Source organism: Rhagoletis zephyria, unplaced genomic scaffold, assembly GCF_001687245.7.
Source record: "Rhagoletis zephyria isolate East Lansing unplaced genomic scaffold, Rhagoletis_zephyria_1.1 Rzeph_scaffold_14100, whole genome shotgun sequence".
Lineage (NCBI taxonomy): Eukaryota > Metazoa > Arthropoda > Insecta > Diptera > Tephritidae > Rhagoletis > Rhagoletis zephyria.
In genome coordinates, this window is record NW_016171169.1 from 1 (window position 1) to 11325 (window position 11325).

The 11325-nt window shown below is 31.9% G+C and overlaps 1 protein-coding gene across 1 annotated transcript; it reads right to left on the reverse strand.

Moving 5' to 3' along the window:
- Positions 1–4783: 4783 nt before the first annotated feature.
- Positions 4784–8710, reverse strand: LOC108378437 (CKLF-like MARVEL transmembrane domain-containing protein 4; the record flags this gene model as incomplete). Its single annotated transcript, XM_017634734.1, has 2 exons — positions 4784–5480; positions 8466–8710. Coding segments are annotated over 2 exons (446 nt in total), but the record flags the coding sequence as incomplete, so codon positions are not given.
- Positions 8711–11325: the final 2615 nt, after the last annotated feature.

Here is an 11325-nt window from a genome sequence, read left to right on the forward strand (position 1 = left end):
TTGGCTCCATCGAACATTCCTGTTTTGCTAGCTACGTCAACTTTAGTTTACTCGACTCAAGGTTCAAAAAAAAATCTTGCGAAATGAAATAATGTGCCCAGATGATCTTATGAAAACATATTTGGGCCCCTCATAAATTTCTTGTTAATGGTTAAGTCCTAGAACTAAGGCGGAATATCATCGACACTTGGGAGGAAATGAAAACTGTTTACCCAAAACTTTACAGACTTATAAAAAAAATACTGTCAATCAGATCGGTGTCTGCTGAGCGCCTTTTTCAAAAGTTCATGCTACAGCCACCGAGAAACGCAACCGCTTAACAACAAAACGCTTATCGAAACTTTCGGTTTTGCGAGGATAGCTAAATAATAAATAATTATCGGCGCTAAAAATACTCGTTTTATCTTATTGAAGGCTAATTAACAAGAGAATTAGAAATTTTTTATGGAAAAATATTTTTGTGAATACTCACTGTAAAAAAGTGCCTTTAAAAATTCGATAAATCGATTGTTTCTCAATAATTACAATTAATTGCAATTAATTTTTTTGGCTTGTGATTAATCGTATGATTAATAAATCGATTTTTTTTTTGCCATCCCTATTTATTATTGAATCATGGGAATCACCCAAACATACGGTGACCATATTTATCGGAGCCGAATCGGGACAAAGCGTACTTTTGCTAATTCTTTCCACAAATGCTAACAGAACTTAAAACCTTCTTCAGTGAGCCCTGATACAGCATCCTTATAGTAACCTCACAAATTTGTAGGATATTTTTCTCGACACTTTTAACCCGTAAAATTTGTTACAAAAAATTCGTTAAAGTATAATATAATATAGTTTGAGGTAGCTAGGATTCACCGTTAATTTTTTGCATTTTTGTATTACGCATTTTGTATATAAAGTAAGACCGTTCGACAATTTTTTGGTAGGGAAGCAAATGAGCAGCACGTTGCACTTGTACCTTATTATACTCAATTTTAATGAGCTAAAAACTGAAAACCAAAATTTTCTCTAAAGATTCTGATTAAAAGTTTTTAAATTTTGGTGGTGCAGAATTTTCATAGTTTTGCACAATGTCTGAAACGTGGATTTATATGGTTTTTGTTAGGAAATGAGCTTTACCTTCATACCAAAATAATAAACATTAAATAAACAAAAGAACAAATAATGTTTAGCAACTAGTAATTTTTAGCAAAAAAAAAACCGACTTCAACTCTCATAAAAAAAAATATATATATATATATCTCATGATCCACTGATCGGATCTTAACCAGATTAGTATGGGACCACCTCTGAGACACTACCTTTCCGATGCAAAAAGAATTATCGCAATCGGTTGACGTGGTCCAAAGTTATGCGGTAACATACATAAAAAATAAAAAAATTAAAAAATAAAAACAACAAAAAAGATTCCGACGAACTGATAACCTCCTCCTTTTTTGGAAGTCGGTTAAAAACAAACCCGATTTCAATTCTCATATAAAAAAATATATGTATGTATATATTTCATAATCCAATGATCGGACCTAAACAATGATCGGACCTAAACAAGATTAGTGTAGAAAAAAGAAATAAAATAAAATAAAAAATATTCCGAAGAATTGATAACCTCCTCCTTTTTTAGAAGTCGGTTAAAAATAGCCAAAAACCTTGCTAAAATGTCGAGTCCTAATTGATTTTTTTGCCACTGCATGTGTTGCTCAGTTCAAATCGCAGGCATTCAGATTAGAAAATAATAACTTTTTAAACTGGTTCATAGGCATGTCATTTTAATGAGCTGTTAGGCGTCGAAATACCGAACACCAATTACAGGACATTAAAAGAAATACAGAACATTTGGCATCCCGTATAAAATAAATAAATTACCACGGCAGTTGGTTAAAAAAGGAGGGCTACCACGCATAATACAGGACGGATGGTCAGCGTGCCTATGCATCTTTAAAATCACATATGTATGTACATTTGTATGTATGTAAATATGTATATATATTCTGCCAATTAAAATCAACATTTTTTCTTGGCAACATGAATTCTAGCAACATTTGTTGCTTGACAAGCAGAGACATGCACTCTTGGGTGCGATTAGGGCGCTCTCTGTTGGTGAAAATTCGAACTCAATTCAATTATTTCTGCCGGGGTAATTTCCGCTTGGCGTATGCATGAACATTTGTAAATCAGGACATACTTTAACCAGAGAACGTTTATAAATATATTTATTTATATTTATAAACGTTCTCTGCTTTAACAGCATATACATAGGTCAAGTTCTAACAAATAATTTTAATTTTATTTTTAGTTATTTTTTATAAAAAGGTAGTTTATTCTTGAGCTAATACCGTATACATCCAGGTTTAAAATTTTGTGTAATATTTAAAGAAATGCAACAGACTAAGTTAAAAATTTTAAACTTTTTAATTAAACTCTTAGGCCGAATTTCAGAAGAGCAATTGAAGTAGATATTGTTGAATAACTTCAAAAATCCGTTTTCAGATCATATAGATATTTAGGCTGCGTTTCACCAATCAAATTTAATTTAATTTAAGTGACCTAAGCTCTTCACTTAAATAAAAATTAAATCAGAATAATCACATTCAGAGTTGTTACACGTTTAATCAGCAGATCAATATACACTATGGTGGTTCAAAAATTCACGTGAAAATAATAATAATAAATGGTTAAATAAACAATTGGGTATTATTATTGAAAGTCTCCTGAAGAAAACCAGAGTTTTCCGATCAAAAAATATTAATTTACGAGAATTCTATACCATTTCTACGAAAATTTGTTTTTTCCCCATAAATATAAAAATACATGGAATACTTTGAGCACTTTGAGCGACCTCTAAATGTTTTTTGATTTCCAAATAAAAAATAGGGGTATACTTTTTTCGATATAGAACAATCCTAGGGGGTGAGAGCATTGCAATTCTGGCTTTACTGTTTTTGGACCACCCTAATATACACATACCACCATATTGTGTATCAACTGTTTACTTGTATACCAATCCTGCTTTTACTACCACCATATTTTTACTCACTCAAATAAAAGGGCTTTTTGAAACTTAAAAAAAATTAATTGAAAGTTAAGTAAAAATTTAATTCAAACAATATTCCTCTTAAATGAGTTTGGTGAAACGCAGCCTTAAAGCTACTGAGAAAACAGATACCGCCTATTTATAGGGCCACGCCGCGATCGGGCGCAACGCGAGCTATGTGGGACCGCTATAGGATACTGAAGACAGAAGCGAGACCATGGATAATATGATATGTAGCTCTCTCATTTCGCTTAATAAAAGAAAATCTCCTACAATTTCTTAAGTAATGCCCATACATGTATTTCCTAGCAGTGGCACTATTGGAAGATGTTATGAAAAATAAACTTTTTGACAGCGCTCTCACGAGAAAAAGAGTTTCGTATCATATTATCCATGGCGAGACGTATATGCCGCAATAAGAAGATAGAGGCCGAAGTATGTGAGTGCGAAGAGCTTGAAATGCTGGAAGACAGGAAAAACGCCCGAAAAAATTTAAAAAAGCATTGGACGACTGAATGTTGTAAGACCGGGGCGAACTCCTGTAAGAACAACAATGGCAATCTAGAGACCGACGTCCAGCACGTGATTAAATATGTAGGGAACATTTTTCCACCGTACTAATGGAGAAGACGAACCCGAGCCTCAAGTCAATGATGACGGAGTCGATGTTCCACCGCCTGACTATGACTACATACGAATAGCAATTACGCGGCTGAAAAACAACCACCTTGCTAGTACTGACCACATGCCAGATGAGCTATTCAAGTATTACGGCAAGGAGTTGATAAGGTACTGGCGTACTTTGTTGAGCCCGGCCAAAATCGCTTAGGCAGTTACAGCGCCAAGTAAGAAGAAGAGTTTTATGGTTAAAAAACAAGTTTAATAAAAACACTCCAGGCAGAGGTAATTTTTTTGGTGATCAAACAGTGGAATTATTTTCGGGTCTCTTTCAAAAACTAGAAAAACGGTCGAATTTCAACAGTAAAAAGGATGTATTTATTATTCCGATGAGGTGCGGGTATGTTTGAAAATATGTAATTAAACTCTATCTTAGAGAGATCCACGCCGACTAAATTTTATAACGGCAAGAGCCATAGCTAGTGCCCACTTAACAATAAAATTCATTAAGACTATTTTTATATTAAAACGTAACTTTATTAATTAAAACATCTCTGATATTTTGTTCTTACAAATAATGAAACATACAATAAAATTGCGGTTATTTCTTTTATAAATATGTATATATTATTTTTTAATAATTATTTCATAATTAGAATATTTACCGCACAGAGTAGCTGTGTTAAAAAAAATCCATTTTTGTTTAAAAAAAAATGCAAAATACTAGTTATTATTTTCATACTCTATATGACTCCTTTATACATACATACATATCGCACATTCAATGCAAAGGTGACACAACTCAAAATTAATCGTAGCACATATTAATCATATAAACAAGGGGACTTTACTTAGATTTTTTCAAGAAAATTTTGTTCGAGCTTTTGCTGAAAGGTAAGGATGACAAATTTTGACCTCACAACTTTGTGGATGTGCAATATGCTTATCTGTAGTCTTTTGACAAAAAAAAAATTTATTTATTTTGACTATAAAAACTATATGCTGAGCAAATTCAAGTTTACAGAAAAATATGTATATAAAAGTAGAAAATATTAAAGTCTGTAAACAGTCACGTTTTTATCTAAATTTCGTTGATATGTTTTTTTTTTTGTGAAATTGATTTGCCATACAAAGAATGCGGTAAGTTTACACAAGGCAGCGTAGTTAATAAATATTAAAAAAAATTTATGTAATTTACATTTAAGACTACAAATTGTAAAGTATTTTTTTTTTATTTTGCGTTGCTAATATTAAATTTTCACTGAACATCGAATTGAAGTACACTACCAATAAAAATGTTAAAAGCTAATTTTTTTTTGTTTTCATTTTTTTTTTACATTTTGACTACAACAGTGAGTTTCATTTACACAAAAACAAACACAAAACGGCATTTGTAAGTGTTGTCGCATTGTTGTAAATATGCCTCTAATTGTTGTTGCTGTTTTATGTATGGACTGTGCTCAGTGCTTTTGGTGGTATGGTGGCATAAGTTTATGAGGTGAGCTACTAGTTTCTTTTGTTTTGCACATTTTTTTGAAAAAATATCTGTATGCATAGTTATTTTTTTTTTTCTTTGATGTTGCTCTTGTTTTTTTGTTTTAATTTCACTCTTTTGACTCGTCTAATAATTTGCGCCGCTCTTATGCGTCAAATACAGAAAATATGCGCCAGCAGCGTAGGCCAAAAAGTTGAAACAACCAAAAACTCCGGCCGCAATATTCGAACCATAAGCCCATGTACTCGGATAACCAGACCATTTGGCCAATTGCACTACGAAGGCAATGAAATACAGGAGCGCGCATATCGCAGTGTTGAGTAATTCCTGCAAACAGAAAGGAAAACGAAAGGGGAATAAGTGAAAAATTTGTTTCGATTTGTGTTTTTAAGGTATTTGGTTTTGTTGTAGCTAAATCGAGAACGTATTTTCGATAATGTTACATACAGGGTGGTCCCAATGGACAAAAACTTAGACCGTGCCGTGTATAATAAAGTAAAAAAAAAAAACATTTAGTGTTCTGTACAGAGACTAAATATAAATATAGTTTATTTGAAGAAATCAAAAAGGCATTGGAAAAAATAGTCGTACTGCATTTGCGAAAATATCTGAAGAATCCTTTGCTATGGTACCCTGCGTTCTTCTCGTGAAAAAACTTGACTTTCATTATTCTGAGCAAGAAACGCGGAATAAGTTTGGCTTTTTGAAGACACACATTTTTAGAGGATTCAAGAATCCAAAAAAATTTCAAGATTTTCCTTTGACTTTTTTGAGATTTTTCAAAGTTTTCTGGACTTTAAGGAAAGCCTCGTATTTTTCTTTTCGGAATATTTACAAGAACTTTCGGCATTTGTTCGGCACTTGATTGGAATCCTCGCATTTTAACTATCGGAATTATTTGTATTATTTCACTCTATAATTACCCTTATTATTTTTTCGACTTTTCGAAAGTTTTGCGAGATTTTGCGCTTTCTTTGGGATTTTTCACAAGTTTTCGAGTCTTTTTGATGATTTTTTATTGTTTTACGGGATTATTTAAGTTACATCTTTTCATACCTTCCGAGATTTTATTTTAACTTTTCTGTATTTTTTCGTTTCTCTTTTTTTGGATAATTCGAAAATTTTGGAAATATTGATAACATTTTGGAGCTTTTCGGGTATTTTGATTGATTTTACGCTTTTTTATTTTCTTACGGGTTTTTGCGGAATTCCCTCGAAATCTTTCGAAAATTTTTTAAGATCTTTGCGAAGCTTTTTGAATGTCTACGACATTTTCCCGAATTTTTTCGGATTGCTCAGAATTTTTTCCGAACTCCTCGTTTTTTATTTATCAAAATCTTTTGGGATTATTGGAATTTTGTCGCGATACTTCATAATTTTTTTGCTCTTTATTTTGTGGGGGCTTTCGAAATTCTTTCGAGACTGACTTTAGGAAAAGTAAATTTTCGGGATATACTTCACGGTTTGTTGTTTTTATTTTAGTTTTGGTGATTGGAATTTAATAGAGGGTTTACGGCATTTTTTAGGGGAATCTTTAAGTTGTTTTTCGCGATCTTTTGAACTTTTCAGAGTTTTTCACAATTTTTTCACCGTCCTGTATTTTTTCGTTTTCTTCGGGATATTTCAAAACTTTTTTCGATATTTTTGAAATTTTCAAATATTTTCGAATTTTTCTGAATTTCTTGGAATATTTTTCGCTGATTTTTTCTGTTTTAATGGCATGTGCGATTTTATGGAATTCCTTCGGGACTTTTCGTAAATTTTCTTTAAGTTCTTCTAGGGATTTTTCTCAAGATCTTTCGGGATTGATCGAGACTTTTTCGGAGCTTTTCTAATGAAATTAAATATTTCGATTTTCTTCGAGATTATACAAGATTTTTCCTTGTTTTGTGGGATTGTTCAGGTTTCCTCATGTTTTACTTTTCGAGGTATTGTAGAGACTTTTAGGCCTTGTTGTGGTTTTTTATGTTTTACGCTTTTTATTTTTTAGAATTTTTCGAAGCTATGTTTTAGGACTTATTCATGATTTTTTGCTGTTTTATTTCTCGATACTTTTCGGTATTTTTTTTGGGTGTTTTCAGTGCTCTACGAATTAGTTTGTTTTCTTTTTTTGTTAAGAATATTCAAGTTTTTTTTACTTTTCGAGACTTCATCTTCTTTCTGATTATTTTTTTTGGGATGTATTCGAAGTCTTTTGGGATTTCTTGCACTTTTCCAGATTTTTCGGAACGTTTACGATTTTTGCGCTCTTTTCTTAGAAGCTCTGTTATGCATACTTGGCGTTGCATGAGAGTTGTCACATAAGGAATCTGTTAAATGAGCTTTGCGTTTAAGCGGTTGCCCAAAGCACAGCATTACATATGTATGTAGAAGTCTGTTCAGTGCAGTACAAAGTATGCATAGTTGAGCTATTACTGTTCGAATTTTTTTTAAGGTTTTTTGGGATTATTTCGGCTTTTTTTGGGATTTATCAGGTCGTTTTCAGGGTTTTTCTAATGAAATAAAATGACTTCTCGAAATTCCACGATTTTTCTTTTATTTGAAATTGTTCAGACTTGAGGGTTTTCCTCGTATTTTACTTTTCGGGTTAATTTTTGGGACGCGTTCCAGTCCAGGGATTTTTCGAATTTTTTTCTTGTTTATGATGAGTTTTTCTATATTTTTCGCAACTCTTTTTTATGACTGTTTGCTTTTTAATTTCTTGAATAATTTTTTCGGAATTTTTCGAGACTGGTCGGGATTGTTTCTCTATCGATTTTTATATATTTCGTAGTTTCTTTCTGTTGTATTTTCCTTCGGGATTTTATAGCATCCTTTCGTAACTTATTCGGATTTTTCAAGTATTTCGCAGCTTTTTCCGAGGGCTTTCGGCATTAATCAGGTCTTTTTCAGGTATTTTCGTGCTTTGCTGAGAACTCTCCGGAATTCTTTTTTCGTGTGTTTCCAAAATTTCGGTGGCAAAAGTACATTTCGATATTAACTTTGCGATATCAGCTGTAAGAGTCAGTTCCATTTTATTGTAGGAGCAGGAAGGCCTCTGAGAACTTTGAAATAAAATCCTTGGATAATGCATAAATCTCGTATGATGTAAATTATTGTTTTAAGCTTTTTTGTAAGGGTGTATGTATCTTAGATTAAACTAACAGAATATTGAAAAAAATTCGAAATATAGCATATATGTATATATGTACAAGTATATATTTTACTTAAGAACCTTGGAAAAACGTATTAATCTGACCCACCCTTTATAATATTGGTATACACATACATATGTGTGTACATATTAAGTATGAGTTGCTTTCTTTAACTTACTGTGAATATCCAATTGACGGCAACATTCAAAGCTTCACGTATACCCAAAAGATAAGCGAAAATCCATAAAATTGTCGCAATGAACGAGATTACAACCACGAATAGGAAGAATGACGTGGCAGCGATGTAGGCGGGTGATCCACAGGCCATGCAAATAATGCCGAGCACCTGTAATGAAAAATGAAAGTAAACATAAATGATTAAGCAATAGTCGGAATAAAATGTGTAAAAAAAAAAGAAAGACACTAAAAGATAATACCAATAACGAGCAACTAAACTGATATTGATTAAATAATATTGATAGTTCAGATAAGGCGTATAGAAAAGTGAAAGTGAACGCCTTAAGTGTTCTATAGTTTAACTATCAATTTATTTTTTATGAGCGTGTACCTAATTAATAATTAGCTGTAGTCACGCTAGCTTAGATGGCTTAACTCCTCTTATTGCCAAAAATACCTAAATGTGCATACAAATTAGAGATGGGCGCGGAATATCGGGACCCGCAGGACCCACGCTACTGATTTCAAAATGGCTGGGATGGGCGGTATCCGGAAGGTGTTTAAAAATTTTGCGCGCGGGACGGCAGAAAAATCCTTTCCCGACACTCCCGGCGGAATCGGGATTGAAATTTTTGTCCCGTGCCCATCTCTAATACAAATATATTGTCAGTACACTTTTCAGCTGATTTTTTATTTATATTACATTCATCATTGTGGCTTAACGCAGCTTAACAAATTTAGAGTCAAACAACGAAGAATCAAGCAAAGGAATAGTAAATAAGAAATAAAAAATGTATTGCTTAATAAGGTTTAACAATTATCGAAGCCGTTGTGGTGATAAGATAAGATTATGGAAGTAAACATACATATATGCATTGTACCTATTGTAAATACTTTTGTGACGATTGGTAGTATGAGTGAAACTGAAAGTGTTTGTTGAAGTAGATGTTCTGTTAGTAAAGCACTAAGAAAGTAAATGCATTAACAAAGTAAGAAAGGTAACAACTGTCTATGTATGTACGTTCACATATCGAGAGTATGTATATGTATAATGAATAAGGGTTATTCATTATCTCTATTTCAGTAGTAACCTCTTTTTAAATGACTACATTTCATTCAATTTTAGTGTAATAATGTGCAAGTTTCAAGTGGCTAAAAATTACCGTTAATTTTTTTAATTTTTGACGTAGAATACGTCTTACCTTAAGGTATGGGGGCTATGTTCAAATGTTGTAGTTGTAATTTTTAGAGCTTCACAAAAACGCTTATTGCACGAGAACTAATAAAGCGATTTCAAAGAAAAGTGTGGCGTTTCAAAGATAAAATTCCAAACCTGTCGACAGATTCATTTTTGTAAATAACCAATTCGGTTTCTGTCGAAAAAACAACGGTAAACATTCCCTTATTTTGGGGTCAATTTTGAGCCTTTAAAGTGCTCTAGCAACTTATTGTTGGCATATATAACTTTCATTTTCGGGATATAGGTTCTTTGGAGCAGTAGAAATATTATCGGGTACAATTTTATATAAATTTAACAAATATTGAGCATTTTAAGGCAAAAAATTGTTGAAAAAATTTGCAAATTTTTTTCATTACCAAAACGCTCGAAAACCGCTCGAATGATTTTGTTTTTGTTTTCTTTAATCAAAAATTCAAGAGTTTTCCTTTCGTTTGGTATATGGGAAGTATTGGTTGATATCTTCTATATATGTTTATTTTATTCAAATATATGGGCATAAATGATTTTCCATACAAAATCACCTCGTCATCATTTTGCAAACACGTGCATATGTTGGAAGTGTGGGAAGGAGACAAAAAGTATGTATGTGTGCGTAAGTACATACTTCGGTTTTTGATAAACAAATGGACCAATATTTATAACCTAATCACAGCGTATGGACCCGTACATATGTAAATACATACATACGTACATATGTTGATTGCAGTTAATGTGGATCTGGCTCAATTTTTTAGTAATCTATGTATGTCTATACATATGTACATACATATATCTATGAACACATGTATGCATAATACGCGAAAACTTTTTGAAGTGAAACAACACTTGAAAAAGACCAATCCAAGAATAAAAGTAAAGGTCAGTACGTATACATAGATAAAGATAAGGATAAAGGCAAAGGTAAAAATAAAAACAAAAACAAAGTTGCGCAAAGATAAAGGCAAAACTGAAGCCCAAGGTAAATTTGAACACTTTACTTATATAAGGGGAAAAGGTGAAGGGGAATATGTATATGAAGAATATGATAAACATAAAAATAAAAACAAAGATAAATATAAAGAAAAATATGAGGTTGAGAATACCGATAAAAGTAAAGATGAAGATAGAGGAAGAAAGATTAAAATAAAGGTAGTTGTAGAGAAAAGGATATAGATAGAGGAACAGAGACTCAATCTGGGAACTATTTCGGGATTTTAGAGATTTTTGGGATTCTTGGAACTTATCGATATAATAACCGATATTTTGTCGGTTTTGTGATCGATTTTGTTATCGAAATTTTTATCGATATTATTATTGATTTTGCTATCGATATTTTCGGAACTTATCGATATAATGATCGATATTTTTATCGATTTTGTTATCGATATTTTGATTTATTTTGTTATCGACGTTTTTATCGATTTTACTGTCGATTTTATTATCGATTTTGTTATCGATATTTTTATCGATATTTGTATCAGTTTTGTTATCGATATTTTTATCGATGTTGTTATCGATATTTTTATCGATTTTGCTATAGATTTTCTTGTCGATATTTTTATCTATTTTGTCATCAATATTTTTTTCGGTTTTATTACCGTTATTTTTAATAGATTTTTCTATCCATATTATTATCGCTGTT